The sequence below is a fragment of the Onychomys torridus genome, chromosome 22, assembly GCF_903995425.1.
Source record: "Onychomys torridus chromosome 22, mOncTor1.1, whole genome shotgun sequence".
Lineage (NCBI taxonomy): Eukaryota > Metazoa > Chordata > Mammalia > Rodentia > Cricetidae > Onychomys > Onychomys torridus.
In genome coordinates this window covers 13,979,292-13,993,968 of record NC_050464.1, presented here as the reverse complement: position 1 = coordinate 13,993,968, position 14,677 = coordinate 13,979,292, and the positions used below count along the sequence as shown (strand labels likewise).

Here is a 14,677-nt window from a genome sequence, read left to right as displayed (position 1 = left end):
GAGAACAGCCATGGGTGATGTAACAGCCAAGAGAGAGAGAACAGAAAATTCAGGAGAAACCATTCAGAAAAATGTTTGGCAAACTTCTATAAATGAACAAAGACCAAAATTAACAATAAAAATAAATGGTGTTTTGTTGTGTGGTCTGGTAGACACAGGTGCTGACATGACCATAATTGCACCAGAATTTTGCCATCTAACTTGGCCTCTTCAGGAGGTAAACATTCAACTGTTAGGGATTGGAACATTATCTCAAGTGAAACAGAGTGCAAGATGGCTTGAATGTATAGTTCCAGAAGGACAGAGAAGAAAATTTAAACCATATGTGGCTAACATAGCTATGAATCTATGGGGTCAAAACCTGTTACAACAATAGAATACACAGATTAACCTCTCTCTAAGCTCAGAAACAAATCATAAACTAGCACATATTTCTGCGAGAAATATTAGAAGATATTGTTCTAATGAGTGGTCACCAGCCATCCAGATTGTACAAGGACAGGGCACAACAACTGATGATCTTCCAAAGACACCAACAGCTCTACCTTTAAAGTGATTAACAGAAAAACCTGTATGGGTTAAGCAAGGGCCTTTAACAACAAAGAAACTCCAGGCTTTAGAAGATCTTGTAGAAGAGCAGTTAGATGCTGAGCATATTGAAGAATCAACCGGCCCTTGCAATTCTCCTGTATTTGTTATTAAAACAAAATCTGGTAAATGGAGAATGGTAACAGAAGTAAGAGCAATTAACAAAGTAATTCAGCCAATGGGGTCTCTAAAATCTGGAATTCTTTTGCCTACTCTGTTACCTAAAGAATGGCCTCTTATAGTTATTGATTTAAAAGACTGTTTCTTTTCAATATCCTTACCAAAAAAAAGACAGAGAAAGATTTGCCTACCCAGTGCCTACTTATAATAATTCTCAACTGGTTAAGAGATATCAACGAAGGGTCCTCCCACAGGGAATGTTGAATAGGCCAACCCTGTGCGAATATTATATACAACAGCCATTGGAAGTCATATGTAAAAAAAATTCCTAAACCTAAAATTTATCATTATATGGATGATATTTTACTAGATGACTCAAATATAGATACTTTAGAAAGAATGTTTAAAGAAGTAAAGAAAATTTTGCCTTGCTGGGGATTACAAATTGCTCCTGAAAAGATACAAAGAGGAGATTCTATTAATTATTTAGAATATAAAATAGAGCTAAAAAAAATTAGACCTCAAAAGGTACAAATTAGGAGAGATCAATTACAGACTTTTAATGACTTTTGTAGATTATTCTGAGGCATTTCCCATCTATGAACTACTATCTGGGTAAAAAATGATGAACTGAATAATTATTTCAAAACCTTAGAAGGTGACAAGGACTTAAATAGTACAAGGGAATTATCACCTGAAGCTGAGAAAGAATAGGCCTTGGTAGAAAAGAAAGTACATGAAGACACATAGATTGTATTGATCCAAACCTGGATTGCATTTTGGTTATTTTACCCTCTAGGCATTCTCCTACAGGAGAATATTAATGCAAAGGGAAGTTATTATATTGGAGTGGATATTTTTACCAAATAAACTGAATAAAAAAATTAAAAACTTATGTGGAAAAAATCTCTGACTTGATTTTGAAAGGAAAATTGAGACTTCATCAAATAGCAGGAATAGACCCAGCAGAAATTGTCATTCCTTGAACTAAGGAAGACACTGAAAATTTATGGGCAGAAAGTGGACCTTGGCAAAGAGCTTGCAGTAATTTTTTGGGGAGAAAGTAACAGCAAATACCCAAAAACAATAGAATTGATGTTATAAAGAGAGCTGATTGGATTTTGCCTCGAATTGTACAGGAAAAAAAACCCATAAATGGAGTTCATACCTTTTAAAAAGATGCAAATGACAGCCTCCAAAAGCTACAGAGAAACCCTGTCTCAAAAAAAAAATAATAAATAAATAAATAAATATAAAAAGATGCTAACAAACAAGGAAAGGCCGGTTACAAATCAGATAATTTAAGTAAAATGGTTCATAGTCCTTATAATTCAGTTCAAAAATCAGAATTGTATGCTATTCTGTTAGTATTAATGGATTTTTCAGAACCTCTCAACATGGTTGCTGAGTATATTGAAAGAGTGGTAGTACATACTGAGACTGCAGAAGTTATCCCTGATGAGTCAGAATTAACTTCACTGTTTATTCAGTTACAAGATATAATAAGGAAAAAATGCTGTCCTTCATATATAACTCACATCAGACCCCATACAGGTCTGCCAGGCCCTCTAGCACAAAGTAATGATGAGACTGATAAATTATTGTTAGGAAATGTGCTGGAGACCTCAGAATTTCATTTAAAAAACATCATGTTACTAGTAAAGGTTTAAAAAACGATTTTTCCGGGGCCCTGTGGGAAGGCTCCCCTTTTCCAAGACTGCAAGCAGACCCTGCAGTCTCCACACCCTGCCCCCACCCCCATTTGCCAGAGACTCCAGCCACTTCCTAAGAATCAGAGACCAGCCTCCAGCTTCCATCCTGCCCTGAAACTCCCACCTGGACCAGAAGTGAGTGCCTGGGGTCACACCCAGAGAGAACCGCACCTGGGTCAAAGCCCAGGGCATCAGCCAATCCAGGGAACATCTGCCCAACTGGGACCCAGGTTCTGGCCATAGGGCAGGACAACCAATCCCCTCTGGGAAGGTTCCCCCTCTCCAAGACCCTCTGGTGAACCCTACAACCTCCATGACCTGCCTCTAACACTAGTGACATAACAGCACACCTGAAACCTCTAGAACAAGAAGAAGCAAAGACTCCTAGGAAGAATAGAAGCCAGAAAATTATCAAATTGAGCACTAAAATCAAAAAAGTAGAAACAAAAAGAACAATACAAAAAATTAATGGAACAAAGAGTTGGTTTTTTGAGAAAATCAACAAGATAGACAAGCCCTTATCCAAACTAACCAAAAGACAGAGAGAGAGCATCCAAATTAACAAAATCAGAAATGAAAAGGGGGACATAACAACAGATAATGAGGAAATCCAGAGAATCATCAGTCTATACTTCAAAAACCTCTACTCCACAAAACTGGAAAATCTAAAAGAAATGGATAATTTTCTGCGTAGGCACCCACAGACCTAAGTTAAATCAAGACCAGTTAAACCATTTAAATAGTCCAATAACCCCTAAGGAAATAGAATCAGTCATTATAAGTCTCCCAACCAAAAAAAGCCCAGGACAAGATGGTTTCAGTGCAGAATTCTATCAGATCATCAAAGAAGAGTTAATACCAATATTCATTAAATTGTTCCACACAATAGAATCAGAAGGAATATTACCAAACTCCTTCTGTGAGGCTACAATTGCCCTGATTCCTAAACCAAACAAAGATGCAACAAAGAAAGAAAATAACAGACTGACCTCCCTCATGAACATTGATGCAAAAATACTCAATAAAATACTGGCAAACAGACTCCAAGAATACATCAAAACAATTATCCACTATGATCAAGGAGGCTTCATCCCAGGGATACAAGGGTAGTTCAACATACAAAAGTCTGTCAATGTAATACACCATATAAACAAACTCAACTGAACTTTGCTTGGCAAAATGGTTCTTCAGGTTCATGGAGGAAACTGTCAAACACTCTACAGGACACAGAAAGAAGTGACTGAAAGACTCTAGACCTGTGGGCTGAAGACAGATACACCAACTTTACAAAAGAACTTTGGATAACTCTCCAGGCTGCCAACTGTCTCTGTCTACTCTCGCAAGAATCCTGAAAGTTGCTTATGTGTGTCCGTCTCACATTTCTCAGGTAATATTATATTATATCCTTCTAAGGTCTTTGATGTAGTTGAAAACTAGATAGTTATAATTTCCTTAGTTATGATAAAAGTTAAGTTAGATATAAAATCTTAGACTCACAAATATAGGATAGATAGGACATCTTCTTTAATTTTGCCAAATACAAATAGACTAGATATTATAAATAGACTAGATAATGTAATTGTAATTCTTGTTTGATAATTGCTATGTTATATTTAATTTTACTATGTTAAAGTTAAAACCTTCCTTTTTGAAAAAAAGGGAAGTGCTGTGTATATAACTCTGGATAAATAAAATGCTGATTGGCCAGTAGCCAGGCTGGAAGTATAGGTGGGACAAGCAGAGAAGAGAATTAGCAGGAAGGCTGAGTCAGGTGATGCCAGCCCACCATCCAGGGAATGGCATGTAACAGGCACATAGGTAAAGCCACAGAACATGTGGCCACATATCGATTAACAGAAATGGGCTGAGTTTAATTGTAGGAGTAAGTCAGTGGTAGTCCTGAGCTAATGGCCAAGCAGTTTTAAATAATATCAGCCTGTGTGTGTTGATTTGGGTCTGAATTGCTGCAGAAACCATGGGTTGGAGAGATTTGTCTTGACCACAGGCCAGACAGGACTGGAGAAAACTCCAACTACAAGTGGGAGTGCATTGTGAGAGATGACTAGAATTGGGGGGCTATATGGAAACCTAGTTTAATGGAAACAATCTGGAATCTACAAGGTTAACCTATTGAAAACTCCTAGTAATATGAGGTTTGGAGCCTGAATTGTCCATCTTTTTAACCAGACAAGTATTCTAGTCGTAAAACTGGAATATCATCCCAACCAAAAAATCTTTGACCTACAATTTGTCATCCCTGCAAGATATCCTGGCACAGAGCTTGTGGGAGTGGCCAATTAATGAATAGTCCAACTTGAGGCCCAGGCCAGGAGACTGAGTCCTTGCCTGATACTCCCTAGATGGCCAAGAGCAAGAGGCTGTGTAGCCTAGGATAAAACCAAACATGATAGCCAAAACACATCAATGAGATGGTTCCTCGTGATATTCTAATATCCTCATAGACCAGAATATAGAAAAAACATTTTGAGAGAGGCTTCATCTAGCACCTAATAGGAGCACATGCAGAGATCCACAACCAAACATTATGCAGAAGAGAAGGAGGAAGAATTACAGGAATATGAGAGGACAAGGACATTACAAGAACACAACCCATTGTATCAACAAACCTGGGATTATAGGGCCTCACAGAAACTGAAGAGACAATCATGGAATCTGTATGGGTCTGAGCTAGGTCCTCTGTATAAGTGTTGTATTCTGCTAGCACCTTACCATTGGGATGTGAAAATTAAGTAATAGTCTTGGTATTTGTTTGTGATGCTTAGGAGTTCTCATTGGACCCTCTTGGCCAATGTCTCAAAGAGGTGTAGTCATCAAAGGTTTTATGATGACATAAAATATCTTGTTGGGGCATTTTTTCCTTATTCAGTACCTCTATTTAAATTCCTGTCATATACACATATATTTCAAGAAGCTTTTATAGGAATAGCTTTTCAAAAGACAGTGACTATTAGTTGTCCCTCCCTGCATTTCCCCTTTTCCATATTTCTCCCTACAAAATCTGCCTATTCTGGTCTGTCTTCTGTCTCTCCATAACAATATGTTATATTTCCCCTTCCTCGGGACACCCAATCTGACCAGCTGAGTTTGATCTGTGTGACCCATGTGATGGCAGGAGAGAAATGACTCATGAAAGTTGCCTTCTTACTTCCATGCCTATGCAGTGACATGAGATGGAGCCCACATAGGCATGCAAATATAATTTTCACATATAATAAATGTTTAAAGAAAGAGATGAATTGTGTATACCATAATAAACAAGAAAAAACTCAAGAATCATTGGAAATAACGAAATATTTTTCAAGTTCATGAGGCTTTATGAGCTTTGTCAACTTCAAGGAGCAGAAGACATGAAATGACCACTAGTTTCAATCTAGTAAATCACTTCAGTTCACAAGATGTCATCTTTAACCATCACCTAAATTAAGGTCTTCTTTGATGAGTGCATGGACATAATGAATTCACTATACATGCAGTAAACATACATCCATAATTTTTAGGCATTGGTTTCATGATATATTGTGTATCACATAAAGCTTGCCTGAGGATCAGAGGACAGAGCCAGCCACTAGATTAAACTTTGAGGCCAGGCTGTGGTGGCACAACATTTAATCCTAGCACTCCAGAGATACACATCCTTCTGGATCATGGTGAGTTCAAGACCACTCTAGACTATATGAGATTTATTCAGTCTTGTGGAGAAACAACCAGGCAGTGGTGGTACATACCTTTAATCTCAGCACTTGAGATCTCATGCCTTTGCTACCAGTATTTGAGGAGCACACAGGCCATTAATCCCAGCAGTAGGAAGTAAGTGAAATTGCGCAGTGGAGAAAAGCATATAAGGTACGAGAAGACAGGGACTAGAGCCACTTTTCAACTGAGAACTCACAGATATTCAGTCTGAGGATTCATGGAGATAGCATCTCACCTGTCTTCAGGCCAGAGGATTAAAAAGTGGTGAGAAGTTTCGCTAGTGGCTTGTTCCTTTGTCTCTCTGATCTTTCAGCCTTTAACTCAATATCTAGCACCATGTTTTTATTATAAGGTCATTTAGGATTTGTGCAACACGTTGGTAAGTGCTATCTGTGGAGAAATGTCAATATGGTACCACCAAACCCTAAGATTTTCCTTGAGTTCTTATTAATTCAACTTATATAATTCCTCATTTCAAGAACACAATCCTCTATTTTGATTAATCACAAGGCATATTCCATGGATGCTGGACTATGTCCAGCTATCTGTGCTTTTTACTATGATGCATTGAGGGGGAGTAACATGTTAAGTGTGCACAAGACTATTCTAAAGGAAACAAGGCCAGGCTCCCAAAGAGGTACTTTGTTGGAAAATGTCTGTAGAGGCAGCACAAACTCAGTGAAGGCAGATCTACAGAGATCTAGAGTTACATGGATTAATGATTTGAAGGAAAATGATTTCCATATGCTCAAATGTTTGAATATTTCTACAATTTGATCAAGTACTTTAAGAAGGATTATGAGGTTCAGTCCTGTTGAAAGAGTTGTGTCAGTGGGTGTAGGCTTTGAGGTTTCAAAGGTTTAATCATTCACAGTGTCCTCCCTGTCTCCTGCTTATGGACCCAGATATGAGCTCTCAGCTGTTCTGTCTTCATGCCTTTGTTCACCACCACAAACATTAACCTTCAGAAATTTTAAGCCCAATTAAATTCTTTCTTTTAGATATTGTCTCAGTCATGGGGTTTTGAATCAGTAATAAAAAAGCAACTAAGAAGGAAAGTACTATCAAGGAGTGGGCTACTGCTTTGACAGGTATGACATGTTGATTTTAGAGGAATGTGAATGACTTTGGGGTTTTAAATTAGAAGACCGGTTGAATGCTATAACCAGGATTTAATGGCCTATCCTCATAGCAGCTAGGAAGATATTCAGGGAGCCATATGGGGGTTGGAGGTCCAACCACAATGATATTTTCTACCATTATGACACCAGCTCTCTGAAATCATAATTCCAATGTAACATGCCTTTTATAAATTGTCTTGAGCATTGTGTCATGTGACAGCAGTAGGAAAGCAACTAATATACATGGGCTTGATGCACCTTCTTGTACTACCATGGCAACAAAGTATCTCTACACAAGAAGGCAAATGGAAATGTATGGCTGTGAAAATTGTACCACTTAGATCTCATTATTGTTTTGTTTTGTTTTGTTTTATGTTGCTATAGTATACCTGAGACAAGGTAACTCCTACAAACTAAAATATTTGTTTTTTCTCCTTTTCCTTCCTTCCTTCTTACAATTTCTTTTCTTTCTTTCTTCTTTCCTTCCTTCTGCCTCCAACTATTCCTTCTTTGCCAGGATGCTGACCCCGCCAAATGCAAATAAAGCATACTATGAGATCCTACTAGATTATACCCTAGCTGATGTCCCCATCATATATATTTCCCCTCACTGTCTGGTAGGAAATTGAAGTGACTCTCAGAGGTTACTTCCACCATACTCTAGCAATTTGAGGGATTCTGCTTCCTTTGTCCCTGTAGCCTGTTGGCCAATGGGCTATGAGAGAAAGGGAGACTTCACAGCTGGCACATTCTGAACAGGAAATTCATTCTATACATTCTGGAATGGATAGAGTCTGTGAGTACACACCTCCTGCAACTGGCAGAGGGTAGAGGCATCTTTACATGTACATGTGAAAATATGCCCTACATTGAGGATTATGCTCCTTTCAGAAGCCAAAGTTGTCTGATAAATAACCCATTATCTGATGTAGGATATCTACATTCAGCTAGTTCATCAGAGTTTTCTTGAAGAATGTCTAATAATACAGGGTACTACCATTGGTCTTGGTTACTGAGCAGAACATTAGGGTAAGATCCCATTGGAAAAGACAGTAAAAACATTGATTATAGGCCATTCCAATATTTTACTGACCAGGATATTTTCTCCTTCATGGCAATCTTTTATAGTACTGGAAGGTGGTTGGAAGTATTTTTTAGGGGGAAAGAATTCAACAGTCTTTCTTACTCAGCAGTGAATCTCATGAACTTATACAGTGAGCATCATGGCAAGATTGAGGTTTACATATGAACTAGTGACATGAATATTATGGGGGTAGCCAATCACTTTTTTTTTTGATTTAACGCCATTCCATGGGAGAAAATACATGTTTAGTACTGTATCTCTTGCCAAGGATACATGGCTGTGGGGCTTAAGAATGAACACAGAAAGGGAGAATGAGGAATAACAGACCATGATAAATGAAGACTACATGAGACCAGGATAGGCAAAGTGCTTGAGAGGTCCCCAGAAATCCACAATGATATATCCTCTGTAGTCTGCTGGCAATGGTCAAGAGAAAGCCTGATCTGACCTAGTCTGGTGATCAGATGGCCAAACACCCTAACAGTTGTCTTGGAACTCTCATCCAATAACTGATGGAAGTGGATGCAGAGATCCTCAGCCAGGTCCCAGGTGAAGCTCCAGGTGTCCAACTGTCGAGAAGAGGAGGGTCTGCAAGAGCGTGAATTGTTGAATCCAAGATTGCAAAAAGCACAGGGACAAATAGCCAAATGAATGGAAGCACATGAATTATGAACCAAAGGCTGTGGAGCCCCCAGGTGGATCAGGCACTCTGGATAAGTGAGACCATTGAATAGCTTGATCTGTTTGGGAGGCATCCAGTCTCTGGGACCAGGATCTGTCCTTAGTGCATGAGATGGCTGTTTGAAACCTTGGGCTTACACATGGACACTTTGCTCAGTCTGGATGGAGGTGCCAGGACCTGCCTGTACTGAATCTACCAGGTTTAAATGAATCCCCAGGGGTGCCTTGATCCTGCAGGACATGGGAATGGAGGGTACGGTCTGAGGAGAGGTTGGGAGTGGGGACGGGAGGGGGGAGGACAGGGGAACCCATGGCTGATGTATAAAATTTAAAACACATAATAATAAAGAAAAAAATACTTATTAAAAAAAATGAACACAGGCCCAAGAATGAATCTATTATTCTGATAAAAGTCTTAATATCCAACTATCTTTTAATTTGCATCTTTTATCAATAGATTAATGTAGCTCTCAGATATAATCAAAGGCATTTCTCTGTGAAGTGGATAGTGGTAAACACAGAAACTTACAACCCATGCAAATGCAAAGAAAAACTGTCACTAGAATGATTAGTCACAAATAGGAAATTAAAGATTCAATAATGGAAACAATATGGACAAAATTAGTGAAAAGTCTTTTATCATCATTGAAATGAAACATACTGTTCTATCTCTGGAAATATTGGCAAATTTTGTTATGAGAGTACATAAAGATTGCTAATTATTTTCCTTCCATTCACAATAATTGAGAATTTATTAAGACAATGAAAAATAATTAAAGACTCTTACATAAAGTGCTATATATTAAAGTCATATTCATCTAGGTTTTATTCAGGAATAAATTAAAATCCAGGTATTGAGAATACACTCTTTGAAGAACACATCAGAATTTGAGGTAAAATCAACCTTCATTTATGGCCCCATTTCTTGGTATAATCTTCAGAACAATAGGCTTTTCTGGAGTATGAATCAGTTTCTTACTTAATTTCAAGGGAACCTGAAATAGGTGAATAAATATACTGGTAAGTTAAATAAATCATCAATATCACAGAAGGCTTGTAGAACTGGAGTACTAAGAGCAATAGTGGCTTCTTCATGTTTTTGCACATGGCTGTGACCATAGCATTCCCAAGTAAAAGGGAGGAGAAACATAAGATTACAGCATGCTTAGCTGCATAGCATGTTCTGTACCATCTTGAACAATATGGACTGTCTTCTGGAAATAAATAAATTTATCTTTATGAGTTAATAAATGACTTTTAATATTGTGGTGGTCTGAAAGAAAATGGCTCCCAAAGGGAGTGGCACTATTAGAATTTGTGGCCTTGCTGGAGTAGGGGCGATCTTATAGGAAGTGTGTCACTATGGAGTTAGGCCTTGTGGTATCATATGCTCACCCCATGCCCAATGTCTCAGGCCAATTTCTTTTGATTCTGAATCAAGATAAAGAATTCCCCAGCACCATGTCTGCCTGCAGGCCACTGTGCTTCCTGTCATGATGATAATGGACTAACCCTCTGAAATTGTAATATGTCACTTCATTAAAAATGTTTTTCTTCATAGGAGTTGCTATGATCACAATGTCTCTACATAACAATAGAAATCCAAACTAAGACAAACACCAAATGTCTTGAGTTGCTTATATGGAATATGAAAACATGCTTCAATCTATTCCTCCTTAACAGAATATATATATATATATATATATATATATATATATATATATATATATATATATATATATATATATATATATATAGTGGTATTGTGTTCCCTGAAATATTGTGTGTTCCCTGAAATAAACTTATCTGGGGTCAGAGAGCAGGATGGCCACAAGATTAAACATAAGAATAGGCAGTGGTAGTAGCACACGCCTTTAATCCTAGCATTTTAGAGAAAGAAATACCTCTGGATCTCTGAGTTCAAGGCCACATTAGAAACAGCCAGGCATGGTGACTCATGCCTTTATTCCCCGAAACCCAGCCTTTAATCCCAGGGAGTGGGGGCAGAAAGAGAAAGATTATATAAGGCGTGAAGATCAGAAACTAGAAGCATTTGCCTGGTTCAGCATTTAGCTGGTTTAGCATTCAGGCTTTGGAGCAGTAGAGTTCAGCTGAGATTCATGTGGAGGAGGACTCAGAAGCTTTCAACCTGAAGAAAAAGGATCACCTGAGGAACTAGCAAGGTGAGATAGCTGTGGCTTGTTCTGCTTCTCTGATCTTCCAGCATTCACCCCAATAACTGGCGTCAGGTTTGTTTTTATTAATAAGAACTTTTAAGATTCCTACTACATATATATTTTCTGTATAAGGATTGTGATAAAATTATGATGATATGTCGTCCTTATTGTTCTAAACTTTGACTGAAAAGTAGAAGTTTAAACCCTGTAAAGCACATTTGTGGACACATAACAAGCACATTTTAAAAGGAAATATAAGGTTAATTTTCATTTAGTAAAACTGGAGAAAAACCAAAAGTAGGTTTGGTACATGGTGAATACTGTTGTCATACTATGACTTTGGAACAATGCATTTTCTTTCCAATTTTATACATGTGGGTTCATGATAGATGGAGGGATTTTGGGTACCACCATAGCATGCATTAATCCTCTGTATCTCTTCTGAAATTCCAAGATGTAGCTAAAAAGGGAATTTGCACTCATATTCAGTAATTTTCTTGAATGATATTGTTTTCAGTTTGTGGAAAAGAGAGTCCTCCAACAGAGTAGCAATCCTGTATCAGCAGAAGAATGTGCAAACAGGTTTTCTCAAAGTTGAGAAAGGTGATCTTACGGGTATCTAGAGTTTGTAAAAGATTTCCAGATGCCTGAAGATTGCCTATCATCAAAACAAAGTCACTCAAATGTATTCATGTATGGAACAGGAAGACAGCTGAACTAAATTTAGTCAACAAAGGGAGAATGACTATATTATATTCTTCTTCCTTGATGAAAATTACTGAGTCATATTTTATAAAAGTCATCAAATTAAACTTGTTGGAAATTTCTTCATTTATGTTAATGACAGCATATTAAGTTCTTCAGATGAGACCTTTCAAATATGTTTCTAAATGTGACACCTTATATTAAAACTGAACACAGAAGGGGTCTGAGTATTTGTAAGACTAGACATGGTCATGGAATTCAAAGAAACAGTGTTTTCCATAGAGAACAGGGCAGATGTACATATAAACTTAGGAAGATATGATAGCATGCAAAAGACATGTGGCATGTCAAACTCAAGCCAAAACAGTGTGCATGTGTGGATAAGAACATTGTCTCTCCACCACTTGGATGAGGAGCTTGGATGCTTGAAAGTTCCTATGAAAAGCAGTCTGTTTTCTTTATTAAAGCTTTGACCTCAATTATATCAACCAGATTACAAAGTCCCACACATAAGAGCAGTCATCTACACGAACTGGACATGGTTGACTTAAAAATTAGAGAGAGGAATGAAGAGAGAACACATTGAGTGTGAGGTGAGGAGAGAAGAATGGAGAGAGAACACATTGAGTGTGAGGTGAGGTGGGGATGGATCTGGGATAAATTGTGGTGATGATGTGAATTAAACAAAATGTATCATATGGATTCTCCAATAATTAATAACAATGTTTAAAAGTACAACTAAATAAATGGTACTATTAAATAATTATGTCAGTTTTTATTATTTAGAATAGTTTAAAATGTTTAATGTTTTTATTGAAGGATTTAATATATAAAGATCCTTCAAGGAACCATTTTAATTTTTGGAAAGAATAAATTTTGGGAATTTAGAAAGTAGGAGATGCTTTAATGAATAAAGAGAAATTAATAGTGGGAAAAACATGTGGTAATTCACAGATCATGGGTGTTAGGGGCCAGTCTAATGATGTCATCTAGAAAAAAGGAGTAAATTTTGCTGAGACAATCTAGTGAAGGTTCTTGGCTTGGAGGGGACTTGATTGATAGGAACTTGAAGGATAAGAAATAATGATAAATAAAGAATGAAAGAAACAGATGGATTTATAAGAATCTAAGTGGATGCCTGCTAGTCCAGATCCGAGTTTCTAAAATGTGAGGACAAGTGCATAAAATGGCCAAAAAAAGGATTCCTTCATACCCATGAATAATGATTTAATGCAGTAATTTTTGTCTGTGGCTAAAAATGGGAACCACTGTAGAATGTTTAAAGCCACTCCAGTTGGTGAAGGATTTTGGATATTCTGGAATAATACAGGGAACATAAGGTGATAATTATACCTCTTGGAGATAAAAATATATACTTTTGGAGACAAATTTAAAAATATGTTCCCTAATTGTAGGAGCCAGAGAGGTTGAGTGTACCAGAAGAACATGGCCCACAGAATCAACTAAGTAGGACTCATAGGGACTCAGAGAATGAAGCAACAATCATGGAGCCTACGTGTGTTTGTGTGAGGCCTGATACACACAGGCTATCTTTGTTTAGCTTGCAGTTTTTGTAGAACTCCTAACAGGGGGGGGTAGGGGTGTCTCTTACTCTTTTGCCTGCTTGTGGGACCATTTCCTCATTCTGGGTTGTCTTACCCTCTCTTGATATGAGTGTTTATGCCTAGTCTCATTGCCACATGTCATGCCATGTTGGGTTGATATCCCTGGTGGACCTGCACTTTTCCTATGGTAAGTGGCAGAGCAGTGGATCTGGGATGATAGGTGAGGCAGGTGGTAGGGGGAGAAAGGAGAGAAGAGGCTATGGTCAGGATATATTTTATGAGAGAAGAATAAATAAAAGGAAATATATGTCCATGTATGGGATATACAAGTATGAAAGTGGCTTAAACAGTCTATTATTTTATAAATGCATATATACTTGTAACAAGAAAAAAAATGAATTATATGATACTATATATAATCATAGAAGAAATATCTTCATCCTTAATATATACACTTAGACACAGACTTAACTGTTCCTGAATTCAAGGGCCCTAGGACTCAAGCATGGTTTCATATAGATTTTTTGACAAAGAAAACATTAAAGCTAAATCAGTATATTCCATATGTATTTCATATATGTGTTTTATATATATGTATATATCCACAAATTTATGAAAACACCTATGAATATAAAGCAAAAACAATCCAAAAAGAATATGTTCTGCCTCACCTCTGTTTCTTCACAAGAATACAGGGAAAAGTTCTGTAGGATTTTGACAATTGCAAGCTTCATGTTGATGAGAGCAAACCTCATGCCAACGCAGTTTCTAGGGCCATATCCAAAAGGCATGTATGTATAAGGATTGATTCTTTCTTTATTCTCCTTGCTGAACCTGGTGTTACAATTGAAAAAGAACATAAATAATGAAACATGAAGTGCACAAGAGCCACATGTTTACAGTTCTCACCTAGAGTCCTCAGCCAGAATCACACAGGGCACTTCAGTGTGTCCACTATTGCAATTAGTGTGAGTTAAAGTTCTTTCTATAACTTTACAGCAAAGGAGCAACCAAAGTTAATAAAATGATGAGTGGTTAATGATAATTGAAATCAAATGTGTCTTTAAACTTTAAAATATTAAGGATGTCATGTGTTCCTGGTATGGACACATCGTGAAGTAAAAGTGAAAGAGAAGATAGGAATTTCCCTGACTCTTGAGTTGGGGCTTTGTTCATTGGGGAAGGAGGAGATGTATGTTACAGATGAACT

At 37.4% G+C, this 14,677-nt stretch overlaps 1 protein-coding gene across 1 annotated transcript in view; it reads right to left on the bottom strand.

Moving 5' to 3' along the window:
- Positions 1 to 9,919: 9,919 nt before the first annotated feature.
- The window catches only part of LOC118572621 (cytochrome P450 3A13-like), a 46,783-nt gene continuing 42,025 nt past the window's right edge, over positions 9,920 to 14,677 (bottom strand). The window contains exons 12-13 of the mRNA XM_036172346.1: positions 14,139 to 14,301; positions 9,920 to 10,015 (exon numbers count right to left, since the gene is read on the bottom strand). Coding sequence (XP_036028239.1) covers positions 9,920 to 10,015; positions 14,139 to 14,301 — 259 coding nt within the window. The remainder of the gene's footprint in view (positions 10,016 to 14,138; positions 14,302 to 14,677) is intronic.